At 40.8% G+C, this 22728-nt stretch overlaps 1 protein-coding gene across 3 annotated transcripts in view; it reads right to left on the bottom strand.

Moving 5' to 3' along the window:
- The window catches only part of cep112 (centrosomal protein 112), an 81640-nt gene that overhangs the window by 32319 nt on the left and 26593 nt on the right, over nt 1-22728 (bottom strand). For all 3 annotated transcript variants that reach the window (XM_062438526.1, XM_062438527.1, XM_062438528.1), the window contains 4 exons: nt 20708-20843; nt 17692-17799; nt 12765-12947; nt 4775-5005 (listed from right to left, as the gene is read on the bottom strand). In XM_062438526.1, coding sequence (XP_062294510.1) covers nt 4775-5005; nt 12765-12947; nt 17692-17799; nt 20708-20843 — 658 coding nt within the window. The remainder of the gene's footprint in view (nt 1-4774; nt 5006-12764; nt 12948-17691; nt 17800-20707; nt 20844-22728) is intronic.

Below are 22728 nucleotides of genomic sequence, written 5' to 3'. Positions count from 1 at the left end.
GCATAAACAGCACATTTTAAAATCTACATAACATTATCTTGTGACTAGTGCAATCAAATTTGTATACGACTGAAACAAGCCCTGTTCATGTTTTGCACCAAAAACATCTTGGGTGGTCGGATCACAAGTGGACGTATGGATGCAAATGCAACAAGAACACACTCAAGATCCAATCAGTCAAACCACATTTAAGAGTGGTCATGTTTCTACACATGGAAAGCAGTGTGAATGCATATGCGTCTCCGGCCACATTAAAAGGCTGCCTAGTCAGCTTCACAGAGAGCACAACAAACAAAAGTTAGATACAGAAGATTTTCTTGTGTCAAACAACTTAAACACGTTTTTGAAGTCTGTACCCGAGCTGAAGTACAAAATAGCCAATGCATTCCTCCTTTCAAGCAGAGCTCAAACAACTGCTTTTTTCTTTTATGCTGTGGTCACAGTTTATCACAGATAAAATCAAAAGCGAGTGCAGAGGCAACATTTCACTTTTGACACATTATGACAGAACATCTGAACTTCAATCCATTGCAACTGAATCAAGACAGAATATAAATATCTGAAAACAAAATTCTCTATACAGGGTTAGTGGTAAACTAATTGAATAACAGCCGACGAGGCAATTTTACCTAAACACATATGTGATCAGATGTTTAGGCAGTGAAATGTTCAGTATCCAGTCATGACCATGTCTAATAGAATTTGATGTGAGGAGCCGTCAGCAGCTGGCAGCCATGGTGCCCCAGAACATCGCAACCTACACTACTTGGCTGTCAAACACTGCGTTATGTCATCTGCAAAGACATTTACATCATAATCATAATGAGTAAAGATGTACAAAAGAAGTTCCAGAGGCAGAACACTTAACTTCATACACAGCCGAAGCCGGCCTCATAATTATGAGAAATAACTCTGAAGTTTTTGAAGGCGTGTAAAGAAATCCCTTTGGAGAAAAAGAGGCTCAAGACAGAGGCCTTCATACTCCAACTCTCTAATATTCAACTTTCATGTCAAAGGAGTCACATGGGGCATGGCTCGAGGGACACTGGTGCTGTCACATGGGGAGTGGTGATTGGCTACTGCATGCCAAAAAGCTGCTTTCTCATTGGCTGATGTTTGCCTCTAGGTGGTTTTGTCACACTCTGTTAGTGTTTGATGAAATGCCCTCTGCCTTTGATCTGAAGTGAAGCAGGCATGCATGCACGCACATGCACACGCACGCACACACAAACTTTATTACAAATACACACATATTGTCTGAGGAATCATCAGAAAGTGTGGGCTCCACCCTGTCCTGTCATGCTGTCCATTTTGTGACTATGCATTCATTTATGCACATGCATGTACAGTATGGTGACATTTAAACACACACACACACACACACACACACACACACACACACACACACACACACACACACACACACACACACACACACACACACACAGGTCAACACAAACATATCAGACAACATTTGCACATCTAATCTTGTATTGCAGTTCAAAGAGCCGTGCTTTCCAGACTAAGAGTAAATATGAATTCAAGGTTTCCAGACGTTATTCATTTCCTATCAAACATGAGGCCTCCTGATCTTTTGTCTCGCTTTATCTCAGATCTCTAGTATTGACAAGCAGGGAGTGAGTATGTGGGGTGAAGAGGTCCAACACAAAGAGCTTTTCTCCACTAACCAAACTTTAAGATCATATGTGCTGCTTCTATTGAGCACTAATTGCAAATATGACCTGTGTTTTATATGCTAGCTAACAGGTGTGTATGTGTGGTAAGAAACAACGTTTTCACACTTCCTCAAAGTCCAGCCCCGATTTCTGGTAAGGCCACCTCTTTATAGAAAGCTCTAATGTGCTGTGCTTTCCACATCTTGAAGGTAGGGGGTGGGGGGAGGCTCTAGGGAAAGACACAGAAAGATGGACGGTGGAGGTGTGGAGGAGAATAATAACGTCAGATAAGGAGGTGGTGTGGGTGAGAGACAGGATTTGTGCTCACTGTAGCCCAGAGATGAGGCGTCTTTATCAGGCACAGAGGCAGCTTCACAGGCCCCTCAGTGGAGAATGGAGATTGGGAGGTCTGGGGTTGTGTGTGTTCACTCTCACCCATGAACCCAGAGCCACAGAGCCACACACACACACACACACACACACACACACACGCACATTTACAAAGATAAACTTCAATAGCAACCTGACTAAGACACCCCCTCACACCTTCTCCTCAGCCTACCTCCATCACTTTTCTTTCACTTCTCCTTTATTTTTGGTGCCGCTCAAATGTATGGAACTATCTTAACGTCTGATCTTATCTCCTCTGATATTCTGTTTCTCATTATTTCATTCCAACAGTCTGTCCAACAGACTGTCTACTCCCAAAACACCCCCCATCTGCCTGTATGCCCCTCTCTCTCTGCGTCTCTCCCTTAAACGCATGCGTCTTTGATGAGAATCCATTCATGGATTTAATGGATTTCTCTGGCCTTTTTTCCAGGATCTGGGAGATGTGTTCAAAAAAAAAAAAAAAAAGCTGGCCTGCCCAGACTCTGCTTCCAAGAGCATGGTGGACTGCAGAGGACAGCATTTCTGTCTGCATCAAAAGAATGAGAAATTTTCAGCTTACAAAACAGGGCGATCGAGTCAATATGGATCTGAGGCCTGGCTGACTTCCATCCCATGTGAAAAAAAAGGGCGCAACAAAGTAGTGAAACTTTTCCCTGCCCACTCTGAAGTCAAACTTGGAGACAGATTAGAAAGTAGAAAAAAGGGGAAGAAGTAAGACGTTCAACCTTTGGTGAGTTCAAACAAATTTTTTTTAGTAGCATGCACTTTCAGCTGACAAAAAAAGGGATGGAGAAATCATTAATCTCTTTCATAAAAAGTGAAACTAGCACATTGCTGATAGTGTTATCAGTCTAAGTTCAACATTCAGCCTCACTGCTTTGAATCCACTCCAGATTCCCTGACAACTTTGGGTCAATTTTACCAGTGTACAAAGACGAGGAAAGAGAGAGAGGAATTAAACTGTGCCAAAAAGATAAAATAACATTTAGCAGCAAAACAGCATTCACATATTCAAAAGAAAAAAGGGACTGATAGAAAATAGCGTGATTCGTTCAAATAAGGATTACCCTGTAATAAGTACTCTCTTTTTCTCGGATCTCTCTCTTCCCAGTACCCCTGGTTCTGTGCACCATATGGAGCCAAAATGGCCGCCTGGGTGCTTTGGAGGTCCCTGCATTCCGGGGCTAATGCTGCGCAGCTGGCGCGGGATGGTGTCTAATGAAAAATGCTCTCTTTGATGGGCCCTGCCGAGGGATTAGGTTCTGATCAACACCACCTTAGGTCAGCTTCCTGCTAGACCAGCACAAGATTATGGGTGATTTCCCAGCTGTGGGTCCAGTTACTGTGGTGGTGAGGGGAGTGAATATGACACAGAAAGAGAGAAAGAAAGAGAGAGGGGGGAGATACTGAACCTCAGGAGTTCTAATTGAAGTTCTTCCTGGTTCACCAAGATAACAAAACGCAAAGCTGGATAACAGACCTACTGAAAAGCTGTGGTTTCCCCTTTTGGTTGACCCTTACTGTAAGTCCAATCCCCTCACTCACTTGTACATTTCAAAACAGTATATCCCAGGATGTTAAGTGGGTTAACCAAAAGACTTTATCTCTACACATACATAAGTATTTGTGGTAAATGCAGACAGCGTTATTACCTTACTTAAATTTCAGTTTAAGGATCTAGGATGTAAGAAAAATACTATGAAAGTAATATGCTGGATTTTATTTGGTCTTTAACACAGAGCATCTTAATGAGACTACACAGGGGACGTTCACGCCCAGTATTGACTGTTTTGCAGTGCTCAAAGCCCAACATCCAATCATAGTAGTTACACTTATAAAACAGAAGAAAATAGACTTGAAGTGTAAAAATACAGTTTAGGATGTGTTTATGCTCATACAGTATGAGTGAGACGTGAGCCTATATGCAGCCTGTGTAGGCAGCTGTATTGATTATGATAAAAGTGTATCTGTTCCATCAGATGTGCATTAGATGGAAAACTGAAAAACACGACTGAAATTTCCTGCGTAGATAAGCTGTAAAACTGTGTGTGTTTGTCATTTCCAGTGCAATCTGTTGGTGCATCTGAGAGGACATATACTGTACCCAGGTTTATCCCCAGCTGGTGGGATGTGCACACATTAAGATGCACAGTTCTGTACAACTGGACTGTCCTCAACACCTTAACTCAACTCAATGTGTGTGTATCTGTGTGTGTTTGTCTTTCTATCTATGAGAACCAATTTCAGAGGAAAACCGGCATTGTGAGGACATTTTGTCCTCACGTCAAAGGGCAATTTGAAGGTTAAGACTTGGTTTTGAGGGTTTAAGTTCAGTTTAGGGTAAGGGTTGGATGGTTGGATTTAGGCATTTAGTGGTGATGGTTAAGGTTAGGGTGAGGGCCTAGGGAATGTATGACGTCAATGAGTGTCCTCACAAGGATATAGAGACAAACGTGTGTGTAGACCTTTTAGATCTAACACCCACGAGCTAATATATATATCTTAATTGATCTGTCCTAATTTACCCTCTATGTAATGCCAGGAGCAGTTTTCTTACAGACAGCCAGACTCTTTATATACTCTATTTATATAACCTGTCTACCTTTGCTTTAGTGTTCCTCCACAATTCAGTGTGTATTGTCTATTCCCGACATATTTATTGCAAACTGACTGTATCCTATATTTCCTTCCTTATCTTCACCCACCTTCTCCTGAGCAGCGTCCCTCTCCTGCTGGTGGTTTCTTTCAAGGTCGCTTCGGATGCGTTCCATGTCGGAGCGGAGCCGGTCCAGCGATGCCTCCTTGTCCAGGAATGCCTTTTGCTTTTCCTCCTCCCGGAGCAATGCCATCTCAGCCAGCTGTTGCTTGTGCTGGACATGGGCCGCCTGGACTTCCTCATGAAGACATGACAGCTGGACTTCCAAATCAGAAATTGTCTGGAAAGAGACAGATACAGAGTTATACAGTGAATTTAGGTAAGTGCGATAAAGTTATTTGCCCTGCAGTCTTTATTGGTTCCCACAAAATGTGTTTGTGTGTTGCAGTCCAAGTGTATTGAGCCATTGAGGTGAAGTTAATAGTAATTGATAACCATTTTTTGTCTATAGTGTAACTTTGTTGATGGATTTCTGTGTAAACTGGTTAATACTATCAAATGTACCAATTAACATGACTTCTCACAAGATCTACACACTTTCCCATTGATTCTCATACATTTCTGGCACTGATTCATTCCTCATCAATGGTCGAACATTTATGTATATGAGTGAAAAAAGTGATATTCTCAGAAATTCTGTATCCTAAAACAACATCTGTAGATTACATCAAAAAATGTTAATCAAATCTGACAGATTAACACTGTAATGATACCCCACTGAGAGATGCATAGAAATGACAATACACTGTATACTGATAGCTGAGTAAAGAGTTAGACTGATACAGAGAGATAATGAAACACAGAATCACAAGTGTGAAGCAGTGTGTCTTAGTTTTTGCCAAGTGTGTGCATGTAGGGACGTTACACAAACACAGTTAAATGTTTCTGTTTTCCTCTGTGTGTGCCACAGTCAGTGTGGGGGCTGCGGAGATGGCCTGACCCTTCTCTTGACCTCTCTCTTTTTTGAACTCCTCAGCCTTGACTTTGCCCAGAAGAGCCCTTTAATAGTGCTGCCAGTGAGCTTCAACATTACACAGTGGAAATGCTAATGAGCACAACCTCATAGCCTCTGAAACACCAGAAATAGACTGGCCTGACACGTGCAATGAAGCTACATCTCATGAGTTTAGGAAATGTCAAAATGTCAAAAGGAATAGATAACTTACTGTTCTCCCAAATTCTCCCGCATCACTAAGCTGGCGTGATGGAGATTGCTTGCAGAGAAAATGAGGCCTTAAAACAGACCAATTCTTTCTTACTGTACATTTCAAATGACTACAAACTGCAAGTATGTGCATGTAGTATAAGAAATGGGTCATCGCAAGTTCACTGTCCTCAAATAGCCTGTTTTACAGTACATAAAGAACACATTTATTTACCAGTATAATATGATACCTCTGTACAACGTGCAAGACACAATGAGTACATAGCATTCTTAATTGTAGGCGTAGATGTATCGCAGCTGAAGTGTTTTACACATCCCAACTCATATCTCACTTATTCCTCAGCTACTGCACATGCTCACTACCTCCTTGGTTTACTTGCTGTATTTTTTACTTTGGTTGGCACTGTGCTGTCCTCCTGCCCCCCTCCCCTCCACTCAAAAGCCTGGGCATCCCAGAACAACACCATGTTAAGGCAATAAAACAGAAAGTGTCAAAGTCTTTTTTAGCTAGCACTGGGGAGACTCAAAGAGACTTCAAAGGAGTGTCACAAAAACAGGCAGATGTGTTAAACTCCCTCCTACACTGGCACACACAGAGCAATCCACTATGCTCACACAAACATAGACAGACAAACAGCCACACGTGGTCGAGCTGTCAAACATACATATATAATGGCGTGGAGCACATTCACAGAGAATATAAGGTAAAAACAAACACACAACCATCTATCTTTCTGTTCCACTCCCCTGTCTCTTAACATTACTAGTCTATCTGCTCTGCTTGTTCCTTCAAGGGCAAGCAGCTATTAGATCTGAGCCCTGAAGAGTCTTTCATGTATAATTCTCTCTTTAACAAATGTGGATGATCTGTCTTCCAAAAAATCTTTTAATAAATTAGAGTATAATCTTCCAGACACTTCAGAAACTTAAGAGGCCAAAGAGCATGTTTTCATTTGGAAGTAAGTGAGCACAGATGTTTCAACAGGGCACATGTTAGCAGCTGATGTGGAGCTTTGTGATGAAACATCTCTTGGTAACAATAGGAGAGTGTCAAGTGAAATGTATTGGGTTAAACCATGTCAGCTAGGAAGACAAAAGACTGGCAAAACATCAGAATAGAGTTTGGAAAAGGACGGATCACTGGTTAACAGACTATAAATGTTCAGTCAAGAGAGTGGCAAAGTCAAGTGCAGATGGGAGGCCACAAGATTTCATCATCTGGATATCAACACTTTGTACAATATTATATGAGACAGAACATTACAGAACTAAAACTAGGAGTGACCACCATGCCTCAATAGGTTAGTAGTACTAGTAGATTAATTACACTGACATGCTGAGAGTTTACTGATTACATTTTAACCCATGTACTTCTCTCCTTGTAAACCACATTATCAAAATCGTTAAAGCAGCATCCTTTGTGGATTGAAGAGCCAATAAAACGTGTGCTGTTCTAACTTATGTTTGATTACATAACCACAGCATAGCTGCCACTTCTTTTCACTGCATATGTAGAATGACATATGTAAGCCTTCCTTGTTGGAAGAAAACTGGTAATGTTTTGATAATGAGTGTTTGCATAATCTGCCTTCCCTTCATTGTCATTTCTTATTTTTAATTTACACCATTTAACAAAACAGACAAAACAAAAAGTAAACATGAAAAAAATGTGTAATCAGTACAGAATATCTTTAACATGAGTTGACTCTTCATAGATTTCACTATTCTGCTGGTATGCTAATTTGGGGAAATGTTTGTAGATTATTGTCAGATATTAAAAATACTATTTTTACAATTCCCTGTGACAAAATATCTTTTACACTTTACATCTGTAAGGGATTTGATTCATCAAACAATGCTCCATACATGAAAAGAGAGTTCCCCCTTCATAAAAAGGATTAAATAATGATGACATAACTATTTAAAGGCAAAAGACCTTTCTCATAGCAGGTATGACTAGCAACATTTGTAATAGCTGTTTTATATTTAAGCATACCAATGCCAGTGGTCTGGTATTGTGCATGCTGGCTCACTGGCATGGCTTACAGGCCCACCTAAATGGAACTAAGCCATAATTAATCTTTTTAGTTACACCCGTGCCTTTCCTGCTATGAAGACTCCAACAGCTGCTGTGAGAAAAGTCTTCAGTTTGACATTAGCCTGACAGACAGACATTTTGCCTTTACAGACTGTGATGACCTGGCATAATAGACCTAATGTATGCCTTTTGGATATATGCTTGCATACTTTGAGTTCAGATGAGAAGACTGATATCACTTTCATGTCTGTGCATTAACTAAGGAGCTAAAACCATTTTCGTACATTTTAGGTCTTTGTACGGATTAGGGAAACAAGCTTCAACATGTTAATTAATGAGCTTTAGAGCTGTCGGTGGGCACATTTTTTAGCTTTGGACACTAATCAACTCCTGCCTCTAGCCCAAGAGTTAATGCACAAACACCGGAGTGGTATTGATCTTCGCAACTAACTTTCAGCAAGAAAGAAAACAAGTGTATTTCCCAAAATGTGAGACTATTCCTTTAATACATTTTCCCTTCACTAGCCTATCCCTAACCCTAACCCAACAACATTGTAAACATGTGTTTTTAAGGGAAATATGCAGCCAGCATGTGTGTAGTGATCTGTAAGTACAGATTTCTGAGTTATACTGCACTGTTATAAATAAAAAAATAATAATCAGTCAGTTTCTTCCTCAAAGAGACACATACTATCTTAGGATCAAATATAAACAATGCATATGCATTAGTGTATTCAACTGAACTGACTGAACTAAAGTTACTGTAGGTTAGTGTCGTAATAATTGTTTTACTGTCAGTCAAAGAAAAAAATCATCAGGCTGAAATCCAAGATGTGATAAATGCACATACTAAATGGCCTCATGGTTTTAAAGAAGCATGCTGTAACAGAGCATCGGTACCCACTGGCTACATGATCAATCATTTTAAACGAGAAAAAAAAGAAAAAGAAAATTAGCTGGATTCTACAACAAATGTGCATGGGATGATGTGATGCAATCATTTAAAGAATCACAAACTCACTGACATGCCAGCTCAGTGGGATAGATGTCCACAACTGTAAATCAGTGAGTAACAAGACAGGAACTCTTGATAGCAGATCTCAAAGACTGATCATTTGCTAAATGACAATACAGAAGCACAATCAATGTGCATGCTGGTTTAGCTGTCTGCCTTGTTCTCTTAATCAGATATCTTTTTACCTTTCACTTAGTCTATCATCACTCTCTTCATTTGACTCATCTTAATCACGTTCTAGGGATTTAAATGCTTTGAAAAATTGACAGCATCATTATTTAGTCCATCACAGCCCAGAATAAAGACCTCACAAGACTCTCACTCTCTCCCATGCTGTTTGAAGTACAGATGGCATGTACGTTTCTTTAGAAAATACATAATTATTCGCGAAAATAATACTCATAAATTGAGTTTTGAGGAAGAGCTGCGTGGAAAAAATATGAATGATGGGTTTTGCATAGAATAAACAATTCTGCTGTTTGCAAAAAACAAGGCTTCAAATTAATTTATAACGCTGGCCCTAGTTTTTGAAGTCAGAAACTTACTCATGTTTAACAATTGAATAGCTTCACACACACACAAAATATAATTATTTATATATATACAAATTAAGAAAAATAGCACCAATTAAATATTAAATTATTTCGCCATAGAATACAATGATTTTTACATTTTCCTAAAATGTTTTTTTTTAGAAGATAAGAAAGATTCATTTTGTTGAGACTACACAATACTGACTAATCCCATAAAAAGTTCCCAGGCAAGTGGAATTATGGTGCTTTTCATTTCTTTTTTAATGTAGTTTTCCTACACTATATTAAACATATTTAACACTTCATGCATTGAGTTATCTCTACAGGAGAAGTAAGAAAGGCCACAACATTCAGATTAGAGCATGTTCTGTAGGGGGTATATTGGTGATGGATCCCCAAACCAGTCTACAAAACTCCATTGTCCTCTGGGGGGCATTGATCAGCTAGCAGAACAACACAGAACTAACTGAAGTAAACATGTTTCACTAGTAACATTTCATCATCCTGGACAGATTCACAACTGAAAGATTCCTTTCACGCTCTGGTATTTGTAAAAATGGCTTAAGAAATAGTTTATTCTGTAGTAGCCGTATTCACATCCACACTGCTTGGAAATTTGAGTTAATCCCTTTAGTCGGTGGGACGTCAACTACGTACGAGGCCTTGAACACAGCTGCTTAATTCTACGTCTTTCATTAGTGACATTATGATGTTCAACACCTAAGCTACAAATGAAAAGGAAAGATAGCATAAAGACTAAATGATAAGTAATGCATCCAGCACAACAGATGGGCAATATAGCCTTTATAATGTGTAGTGGTTACACAGTTGGTGAAGCCAGATTGTCATGGATAATAAACTCGTGTGGGATGAGAACAATGTGTCCCTCTGTGACTTTTTGAGCTCTTTCCTCCAATCGCTGCTATGACTTATTGGCTCTCCTTCTCAAAAACAAGGCAAGAGTCAGGAATGCTATTTATTAGTGTCCCACCACATCAAGGGGATGAATGGGTATTACTCATCCCGAGAGTGTGTGACTGACATTTGCTGTTCTGTTAGCCAGCTTCTTCGCAGCAACTGGCCTTCAAACAATTCCAGGAAGATGGAGAAAAAGTGTGAGAAAGAGAGAGAGTGGGAGAAATAATGATCCCACAGCAGGCATTGGGTTTGTCTGTTGCTGACATGTCACTTGATGATAATATCATTGTCCATCTGACCCATGTGGTGGGAGTATGTTGTTTGATGGGCTGGGAAAGTCCTGGACTCCAAAAGAAAGAAAGAAAGAAAAAAGAAAAAGAGCAAGTGCTCTATGTTTTTTTTGTACATATCTTGTGTCTTTGCTCAGTGTAAAAAAGCTCATCTTTAATGCATATGGCTGCTGGTGTGTCAGCTTCTTGTCATTTTAACAGCACATCCATGGAACTGTGCTCGCACAGGTAGTCAAACCAGCTCCCCAGGTTTCAGGAACCTCACATTCCTGTCCTTCATCTTTCTAAGGCCTGAATGAAAATCTTGATTTCTACTGCTTTAATGTCTGACATTAGGCAGGCTTCTGATCTCTACTCAAAATGCTGAAGGAGCAAACAGGAACTGAGAATATGAGATGAGTACCGGGGAAGTTTGTTTTCTGTCAACTCCTGAGATCCTGATATTTTGTCAGACAACATGTCATTTTGACATGAGTCGCACCCCGTGTTATCAGCGGAAATGTCCTGTTGTGACGGCACCTCCAGACAACAACAAAAAAAAAAAAACAGCTGGTGCCATCGGGTGCTCTGAAAGACATTTTCCAAAAATATGAAAAAAGAAAGCAGATGTGAGGGAAAGAGAAGGAAAAATGTAACCTTTCCCCCATGTTATAAAGTTTTTGGCATCATAAAGACATTTTAGACAGCTGTGAAGCAAGTCAACCAGTATAGCAGTATAAGATGATTTTTTAGTGTTCTATAAATCAATTGCCTCAATGTTTATAGAGATTACGAATGACAGAACGTTCTGACATTCAAGCAATCAGCAGGGTGCCATTTTAACCTTAACAGGCGCATCCGATCTTGATCTTAATAAAATGTAAACATAAACAGAAAAGTTAAGAAAAAAACCAAAATGATCAAAATTTGACAGGTTTCCGAGTGTTTTAGGTCTTGAAATATAGTTTCTAATATAGACTTTAATAATCAATACTGAAGAGCACCATTGGAAAGATTAAATTCAATTGCTGTTATTAGAGGTAAATGAAAAATGATCTCTAAAGGTGCAACTGAAAAACTAGTTTCCATCAAGTACGATTTCTTCGCCATTCATTTGGTGTCTGGCACCATCTGCGCACAGCATTGGTGTGAGTACCATTTGTCCAGAAATACAACATATGTCTGGCTGGATCCCAGCTAACGGCCAATAAACTAAATTCCCTGCATGCTGACAATGTCCATTTAATCAGGAAGGCATCAGGAAGCTTGAAGGCATCCCCAGTTGGGGGCTGGTTTGTCAAATGGCTTCCCACAGAGCTCCAAGCTAGCCCAGGCTGGGGAGAGGCGAAGACAGAGCGAGGGGTGTGAGCTGAAGACCTGCTGCTGGTCTGGCTAAATGGTAACAGAATAGCGTCTCAGTGTCAGGGGTGTCCATTAATATAGACCCAAATGTCATAAACTCATTGTGGTGGTTCATGCTGTAATAAGAGAATAACCAGCGTTTTCCGGAGGGAGACGGCTACCTGCGGTGAGTGGAGAATGCCATGCAGAGATACACTTCGGTGGGAGTACAGGGGAGTCCACAACCGTACAGCGGAAAATAATAGAGAATTTTAACCCGGGGTTTTGGAATAAAAGCTTGGTGCTCAACGGAACAGATTTCTTCTCCTTCATCTGGCTACCTGTGGTTTCAGTATTTCAAGTCTTTACACTTCAATCACAAAACCCTGCTGCGATTAAAATAATTTTTAAAAACATCAGAATAACATCAGAAGTTAGGGCAGTATGATTCTTTGTTTTGTTTAATCTATATTTTACTTTTTCTGCAACCCCCTTGTTGTTTTTACTCGCATCATAATTTCAAATACCAATTTCAACTTTTCCGAAACGCTTGAACAAAAATGCAACAATCTATAAAATTGTTCACCAAGAATATCAAAATCTGTCCCTAATTTCAAGTAAAAAAGTGTCTTTACCCGCTGTGCTTTTGAAACCCCAGGAAAACGTCAATGGGCAAAATACAAAATGGATGTCCACGGGAGACCGGTGGGTCAGCATGTGTGTGTGTGTGTGCGAACGTGGATCAGTGGAGACCCCCTACCTGGGCATCGCGCTTCCTCCACTCCTGGGTGTGCTGTTGGTGCTGTTGCAGAGCGGCCCTGGCCTGCCTCTCCAGGCTGCTCACCTCCCGCTGGCGCTCCTGAACCAGGCTGTCCTTTTCCGTGCTGTGCTGCTGCTGTAGCCGCGTCCTCTCCTGCTCGTGCTGCATGCGCTGCTCAGCCATCTGATTGGACAAGCAGGCAAAGAGAGACTTCATCAGCCAACACACACTCAGAGCAACCCTGTCGTCATGACAACTTGTCCATCCACCCATCCATCCATTCTTTCTTCGTGCTGTTCCTTCTACCCCTTCCCTCCACCCAGACACCCGTGCGCCCAGCCAGTTTGGTGCTGTTGGTAGGACGGTGGGGGAATAAAGCGCTAAAAGTTTCTCCGCTTCCTCACATTGTCAGAGGATGACATGATGTGATGTGTTTACATCTGGCTTGCTCCCCCGCCCTCCCACGTCTCCTGCCAATTGTACAGACTGGGCCTCAATGTCCCACTCTTCAAATCTGTTCCCCTCGCCCTATTCTGCGATCGGCATATAAAAGAGCAGCTAGTTTGTACTATGCATGAAAGCTGGCAGGGGTTAGCCATCTGGCTGCAGTAACTACCCAATGCCCCATGCTATGCGTCTGACAGCATGCGAAAATCGGCTTAGGCAGTGACTATGATAACCATTATAAACCCAAAACATTAAAAAACGAGGACACAGCTGAAGCTTGTGGGAGAACCAAAAAGATGCTAAAACATTGTTGATAATAATATATATATAGAATATTGCTTTTACCTGTTGTTTTATTGTCAAGATCCGTAAGTAATTTTTCATTTATCAGTATCCATTTCCATGTTTTATCGCTTTGGAATGGAATTATACTCTACAGTACAGTTGGTTTCCAGCAATAACCATCATTAGTGTTTGTGTTGCTAATGAAGGGTAGATGGAGTCAGATTATAGCAAGGATCTGCACAAACCAATCAACAAGAGGGGCATGATATGTTGTAAATGTACAGTAGAGGAAAATAAAACTCTTCTAATGGGACACAACACCCCCAACATCCTGTCAGCTGAAACACGTCTATATCCCAACACGTCTGTGAGTGGAGTCACCTGCTGAGAGGTGAGCCTTGCCAGTGGAGTTCCCAGCCCAGAGCCCCCGAGCCTTTCCCAGGCTCTGTTCCGTTCCCACTCCCCCATGGCGGGGGGACCAGTGACCCCCACACCATCCTGCCGTGCAGCCCCAGCCGGAGCCTCGAAAGGACAGCAGGGGCCTGGGGCCCATTCGCTTCCCTGCTTTGAAACTAATCCCCTGCACATTGTGCTTGACGGCACCCTACCTGGCCTGCCAGAGGAACTGAGATCCGCAGCCTCTATGCCCGGTGCCTGCTCTATCCATAGCCCTATCTTCGGACGTTGTGTCTATTCAGAGCAGGTGATAAATGAGGGGCTATCTACAGGAAGCCGGATTCCATCCTCGGCACTGAGAGGAAGGCCACAATAGACACTTCATTTTGGCAGGGGGGCAATGGGGGGGAATTATGGTTGGATAAAAATGTATTTGATCTCTGGGGCTCAGTTACTGGTGTGGCAGATACACACACACAGAACAGGCTCAAGATACATCACACAAATGCCATTTTTCCAGGACTTAACAGAACAACACCAAGCTCCATTAGACAAAATTATTTGCAGAATGTGGGCAACATCTTCCACCTGCTGTCACTGGCGATGCTGATGTCTGTGAAACATTCCACACAGACACATTTGCATTGCCTTCATTTTCCATTTAGGGACATAATAGGTACAAATATGATCCACAGCCAGAATACGTTGTCCCACTGGGTAACTCAGATTCACACAGCAGCGCGAGTTATAGCTGACAGATTGATAAGCAGGCATTTGCATCAAGAACTCCTCAGCAGGACAGCAGGACATGCGGTAACAGAAACTGGGGGAAGACATCCTGGCTTACTGTTCGCTCCTGTTTAGCGTCTTGGGCTGTAAGTGTTTTGGAGAAAAGGGGAGATCAGAGGTGAAACGAGGATGATGAAACAGAAAAGGTAAATCCATTGTGAGAAAAACAGCAAAAGAAAAAGACGGAGCAGAGAGGAGATGACAGAGAGCAGACCCAGCAAGGAGCCTGGTTGTGACATCACGTAGTGCCAGCGTGCAGTGTAGGATGCTGGGTGCTGCGGTTCTTAAAGGGGCCGGCGTGTCGCTTATGAGGGAAGATTGAGTTGGTTATAGCACAGCTTGGTGCCACAGATACAGAGTAGGTCGGGTGTTACTGCACAGCACGACTCCTGTCAGCCTAGGCTGAGTGTGTGCATTGCACGCATTGAGACAGGACAGTGAGGTAATGGGCTTCTTTCAACCCCGGGGGGGAAAATCTGAAATGTTTGAGAGGGGGGAGGGAAGAGGAGGGTGTAGAGGAGAGTAGAACAGATGCCCTGTTTAGTCTCAGCAGGAAAGGCTGGGGTGAGAGGGGAGGGAGAGGTAGAAGAGAGACAAACCCGTTATTCCTCACTGTAGGGAGTACAGTAGGGAGTACAAATGACAGTGTGTATTTGTCTATGTGTACATTATGCCCACACACTTGCATGGCTACAAACTACACCCTTTTATTGTACCAAACTAACATCTGAAGAGTAAAGCTGTTGAGCACTTCCCTTAACTGTCAAGGTCATGACTCCAAACCAGCCATTTGACCTCACTACGTCACTCCCACGCCAAGAGGCAAAGCTCCATGACATCCAGCTGCTGGAGGGTGAGCTGCAAAACAACTCCTTCATACAGAGTTCCCATTTTAAAGTCTCATTGAAGCTGCCTTTAAGGAATGTTCTTTTGTGACTGCCTGAATGGACAAACTTGACCCCTGTGATCTTGTGACACCAATCTCTCTGGAGCGGGGGCGTGATGTGCACATGCATTCAGGCATGGATGAACAGGTACACACAATGCACATGGAGTCTGTGCAATGTATATAGAATGAATACACAACATACTGTAGACAGCTCTTCTCACAGAACCTCATGAATAATCTACATGCTCATAAAGAGGCACATTTCCTCTCTCTTTCTCTACCTTCCAATCTGTGAAAATAATGTCACACTTATTCATATCCTCATCATCACATAGACAGGCCCTTCATCTTTATATGTTTTCATCTTTAAGACAAAAGCCTTCCTGGTGTGCTGCTAACCCTATGTAGCTGCCTTTAACTGTCAAATGCCCCCCTCCCCCACTCTCCATAGCAGCAGATGATAATCGTCACTTGAATACTTCCTCAGATGCTTTGATTGTTTACCTGTTTTTCAAATGAGATGGAATTTATGATTCATCAGAAAAATATACTGTGGTTTAGACTCAAAACACTGATAAATTCTTACAGTTATTAGAACATTGTCGAGGGATGAAAATGTCTTTTGGACATAATACAATCTGTTTACTGGTTTAACTCCGTTGGTCTGATTTCTACGAAAGTGTACGCATGCAGCAAAACTGAGAACATGCATTTACCAACCTCCCAGGTTAAACTTGTTTTTGAGAGATTAAATAAAATGAATACATCATACATCCTAATAAAGTCTTTTGAAAATGTGATATTTCGTCATAAATGCCCGTATAATTACAAAAACAACTGATGAACTGCAGAGAAAATCACTGACGGAAAACCATTTCACCACTCCTTGGAAAGGACACTGGCCTTATTTCCTCATTTACAACTATCTACAGCGATTACACGCAGTGAAACTCCATCTGGCCTGGAAATGAGTGTTAGCATGCTTATTAGCAGACAGGTCGAGTGCTGGTTTGGTTCCTGAAAATCAATCATGTTATGGATACAGATGGGAAATGGAGATGTTACACCAGTTAGTGCTGTATGCTCAAGGCTCATGTGGTGACACATGGTCAGTCATGAAGTATCATAGGGACATGAGGAGATGCAACTCTTGACACATATAAGTATGAAATTTATGTATTATTTTATGTGAACTTGGGGATATATGAATTCATAGATCACATGGTACAATCAGTTGCACTGTTATGCCTACATCAGCAATCCTGATTATTTTGTCTGAATTTATACTCACAAAAAAATTATTAGTATGTACGTCACATAGTGAAGCTATTTTAAACCTCAATATTAGTTTGAGGTTTACTGAATCACATAGAAGAACACAAAAAGATAACTGGAGGTGACACAATACAATTTCATTGTTTTTAGGTTTATTATTAGATTTAATTAAGTTACACACCCTTTATAGCTAAAATGGTCAATTATATTGTATATTGTAGTGTACAGCCAAAGATAAAAAATCCCATCACCAGACCACTGAGATTAAAGTAAAATTAAGGTAATAGAAATATTAACTATGCTCCTCCTACAATGAGATTAGCTTCCTCTGATAATATCCATTTCTGTGGTTTAACTGAATCCAGTGCTATAAAAGATGACTTCCTATCAGCAAGCTTGATTTCAATGAGTTGTGAAAATGGTTTCTAGACTCCTAATTGAAGAAGAGACGGAGATGTGATGATAAGGAGACTGTGTGTCTGCAATGCAGATTGCATTCCTTTTCAATTGGCAACGTTTAAGATATTTATTGAGACGCAATCTAAGCTTAATCTAAAGCGTATCCCTTATCATGAGAAATTAATCAAGCGGAACAGATGGGGAGGAATAACAAGACTATTCCACATGGATGTCAGTCCCCTCGGCTGGCTCCGACGGGCCAAGTGTTCACTGATAATAGAGAAAAGATAACAATGCGATGATGATGATGATGATGGAAGCAAGAGGAGAATTCTTTCCCCTGGCTACATCACCACCGTAGAAGCAAGGAAACTATTCACACATGGAGATACGGGTAGAGAAACACAGTGCAGACAGACTGACAGAAAGTTACAGACTCATACAGACCTGCTGCTCATATTTTTGTCTGAGTGCATCTAGTTGCAGGGAGAACTCCTTGGCCTGGTTCTCCCTGAGGGACTTGGAGCGGATGAGGTCGTTCTCTACTTTCTCCATCTGCAGGCATAAAAGGAAAGAAAAAGTTTAATATTGTAAAAATAATCCAACATTTATCTAAATACATTCTAAAATGTTTCATATAAAAACATTAAGGCTGGGCTCACAATCTGTAATACATTTACATTGGTGCAAACATACCTATAAACCAACACTAAACCTCAGTTCAGAAAATTGGCTGTTAATTTGCGTTTAAAATACTACTCAATATTTTTCTCTTAGTTTTGGTTGATGCGTGTGTAATTGCAGTATGACTACAATAAAATCTAATGCATGCAGAGCTGAACAGAAGGAGAGCGATGCTGCTGTAACATTTTCTTTTTAATTTGACATTAATGAACTGCCTTTGGGAAGAAATAAATTCAACACAGTACGTGTGATCTTAAAGTAATGATATTGTAATAACAGAACATCAATATATTAATCTATTCATCAAAGTATAATATTATAATTAACATTAAAAATGTAACACTAGTAGTTCACATCAAAATTCACATATTCACAGGTACAAAACAATAACTGCAACTCAAAGACTCGTGTTAAAAAAGCACAGTTAGAAATAAGAAAGTTGCAAGCTTCTGCCTCTATGTGTTTTTCTGGAAAAAAGGGATTTGCCAATATTTACGCTATTTATCTCGACTCAACTTCCTCGCCGCCTAGCACTTTCATATTTTCTGCTCAGGTGACGATAATCAACAACAATTGGAAATGTAATTTACTGAAACCCCTCTGTATCTGGGCTACTCTGTGTGTAACTCTCAGGAAATGCTAAATGTGTTTTGATTAATCCATTTAAAATGCTGAAGTCTCCTTTGAACTATGCACGTAACAGTGATTTGATTCCGTATGGTGCTTCTTCTTTCTTTTCCTAACCAAAATAGGGCAGACTTTTTCCTTTAAGTGCAGTATAAAAGTGGGATGCTGATTTTAAAATGAGAGAAAGAGAGAAAGAGGAGCGATACAGATAATCCATTTAGATATAACACCATCTGCAGACAGAGAGAAAGAGGGGATGAGTGGAAAGATGGAAGGATGAAAAGGAGTAAAAAACTTCTTTTGAAATACTTTCTGCTACATTAAAGCAGGAGAACACAGATGCATAAGTGGGGTGGGTGGGGAAAAGTAGGGGAGAGGGAAAGAGGGAGAGAGGATGACAGGGATGCACAAGAGACTGCTTCCCTCTCTCGTGGCTTTGATGTGCGCTGAGGATAAAGTCAGATTGGAGAGTGGGATGCCAGGGGCTCAATGGGGAGAGAAGGAGCAAGCAAGAGATGGAAGGATGAGAATGGGAGAAAGGAGTGGGAGGAGGGAGAGGAGAATTACACCAATACAGACACTTTCCAAGTGTCATGAAAAGAAAACATCACTCGCTACTCAAGTAAAATAAATAAAAAAATAATAGACACATGTTGCCTGGCATGCAAGTAGCATGAACAACCAAAAGAGCAAACCAAGAGTCTCTGTCTGCCAGTACAAAAATTTAAAATCCTTCAGTCGGTTAAAATCTGAATATAGCAAACTTTGCATATTGACTAAGTCTTCACATACAGGCAAAGTGCAATATGTATAGGCAACTTAATGACATTTTCTGGGGAATTCAAGCTTTTGCAGCCTTGAATATCGTTTTGATGTCTTCTTTAGTGTTGCTATGCAAGCAGCACTTCAATTAATCTCTTGTCAATATGAATACAAATTAAATCAGGAGGGAATAAAGGTTGCTCTGTGTGCCCACAAACATCCATGTATAAATTCGACTCCCACACAAACTCTCTCCATTTCTTACAGTACATGTTCCTCCACTTCACTGATTAGCTGAAAAACTTCACTAATCAGTGTCTAAAACTTGCTAATCCCCCTAACATACAGCCCTTTAAAACATTCAGGACCACACTCATCGCTGCCTTGTCAATAAAACACACACACACACACACACACACACACACACACACACACACACACACACACACACACACACACACACACACACACACACACACACACACACACACACACACACACACACACACACACACACACACACACACACACACACACACACACACACACACACACACACAGACACACACAGTACTACCAAAAATGCTTAACAAAAACGCCTATAGCCAAACTGACTTGTAACACAGCATCAGAAGTTTGACAGCTGAGCGTGTATCGATTGGAGAACTCTCCCAATAAGCAGCAGCCCACGCGGTGCGGTGAGGCGTGCTGATCGTGAGGCTGGCTTAACTGACTAATTAGTCTGACTGCTGAATGCGTATAACCTGTTCTCCATCCCAACACTACCAGCCCGCGTCACACCCACAGAAATGCAGTGAGGTCAGCACGTTGTAGCGGAGAAATGAATGCACCTGCCTAATGAACAGGATAATAAATCATATCATATCAATCATAATAAATCATATTATTCATTGGGAGTGACTAAATGAATGAATATGACCTAAGGATACTGATCCACTTTTGTATAGATTTTTCAGTATAGGTGTCGTTAAAAGGTGGACGGAAAAAGACCCATGATAGGATGTAGGATGTTTCTAATGGTACAAATCATTTAATAGTCGGAGTGAAGAGGAGGGAGAAAGACAGAGAGAGAAAGATACACAGAGGGATTCAAGTAAATCCAGCATGGCGCCCTGTTGCATCTGTGGTCAGGCTTGGTCCCTGCAACTACAAAATATGAGTGTGTTTGCGTGTGTGTGTCCGTATTGTCCTGGTTACTGCCTGTCAAACAGCTCACCCCCTTTGTGGCAGAGAAACTATGAACAATTGATAAAGATAATGCCTATTTATAATATTAAAAAAGGTAAAGTATGATATGGTGTAGTGTTAGCTGAAGTCCAGATTTAGATGCTTTCATCCAAATATGTGTGTGTGCATGTGTGTATTCTACCTGGAGTTTCATGTCAGCGTAGGCCTTCTCAGAGCTGAGCTCCACCTGTTTCTTGAACTGCTCCAGTGCCATATCTGCCTGCTGGATCTGCAGCCTTTGGCTCTCCCTGGCTCTGTCCAACTGGCTCTCCATCTCTCTTCCACACACACACACACACACACACACACACACACACACACACACACACACACACACACACACACACACACACACACACACACACACACACACACACACACACACACACACACACACACACACACACACACACACACACACACACACACACACACACACACACACACACACACACACACAGAGACAGAAAGAGAGAGAGAGAAATTAATGTGTGTACAGTTAAAACAGAAACACAATTGTAGACCAAAAATACAAAACAAAATTGTAAAGCAAGTACTAAATAGTAGTGAATTTTCAAGAAGGAAGAAATACGATGAGAGAAAATGGAAAGGTGGATGTAAAAACATATTTTAAAATGCATTAAACAGACAGCACAAAAGTATAGAGAGAGGTGTATCAGTTTAGCATCAGTTCTACAGCATCTATCACCACCAATACCTTGCTGTGCTTGTGTCTATATATGTGTCTTCCATGCAGGTATACTGTGGCTACTGCTGGAAAATGTCAGGTCATATAGTTGCAAGCTGAGTGGATTGATGCTGAGTGGGACAACCTCATACTGAGCTGTCAGAGCCCAGCCAGGAGGCCCAGCCACATCATCACACACAGCACCAGCAACAAGCTGTCAAACTGAGAGTGTGTGGGGAGAAAAGTGTGTGTCGGGGTAGATGGATTGAGGGTAGAAAGAATGATAGAGTGAGAGGTGAGGAAAGCGCAAGAAGGTGTTATTTTTGTAAACCTGAGATTTTCCATGTTCGGTAAGAAAATCATCACGTATTATTGTCCTTAACTTAATTTAACAAAATATTACAAATGTTTAAGCCAAACATAGTTGACATAAAAATGCACAAAAGGATCAAAAGCAAATATGTAAAAGGTAAATCAAGAAATTTCACCCATCATCGGGAATGCAAATGAAGAGTGCATGACTTTATGATTTTAAGTTAAATGGTTCATTATAAACACACTTTTTATCTAATTAGCTCATGAGTACAAATAAATGTCTCACAGATCGCAGATATTAGCTTACTATGATGCTCCTTTATATTCATAACTGCAGTCAACAAACTTCACACATAATGACACACATCATTCGTTCTCGACTTGGACGCAGACTCGACCAAATCATGTCAACATCTGCTCCGCACATCTGACGTGTTTTAGCAGCTCCAAGTGTTTATCATATTCATATATAAGAAACATTCACATATGACAGATTTTCAAAACTTAATATCAAAAATATCAATGTCATGAAATGTTTATTGTAAATAATTTATTGTTGTCTATTGGTTAAAAAAGAAAAAGAAAAAAGAAAGTAATATGATAAACAGTACTTATGTGCACTACATTATGTAAGACGTATCATCTACATGACATTAAAGTAAAGTAAATCTATTTTAATGAAATTTTGAAGTTGAAACCCCATTGCGTTCTCTTAAGCCATGTTTTTAGATAAATACAGTAAAATCAGAGTTTTTTGTAAGTTCTCTCTTAAAGCACAGAATGAATCCATCCAGCACCCAAAATTTCAATCAAAATTTAGCAACTAAAATACAATGAATGCTGTATAAATGGTAAAGATTATTAAAATTACCTTGCTGGGAGCAAGGATTAAGGCTAACTATATGAAACTGATATTAATCACACAATTTTCCAGAACCTCATGCATGTTTTCAGACAATTAACTTCAAAAAGGTTCAACTCTGAACTTTTCTGCAGCAGGCACTGAAACCTCCCAAAGCCTTCTAATGATTACAATGATGACAATGTCAGGGAGAGAACATAACGGGCTGTGCATGTGTGTGGTACAGTATGTGCTGTGTGCATGTGTAGCTATGTGTACAGCAAGGGCGCTTCTCTCCTTGTAAATTAATATTCTAACA

Source organism: Scomber scombrus, chromosome 18, assembly GCF_963691925.1.
Source record: "Scomber scombrus chromosome 18, fScoSco1.1, whole genome shotgun sequence".
Taxonomy (NCBI): domain Eukaryota; kingdom Metazoa; phylum Chordata; class Actinopteri; order Scombriformes; family Scombridae; genus Scomber; species Scomber scombrus.
Note: the sequence above shows the minus strand (reverse complement) of the source record. Positions and strands in the feature narration are given on the sequence as shown.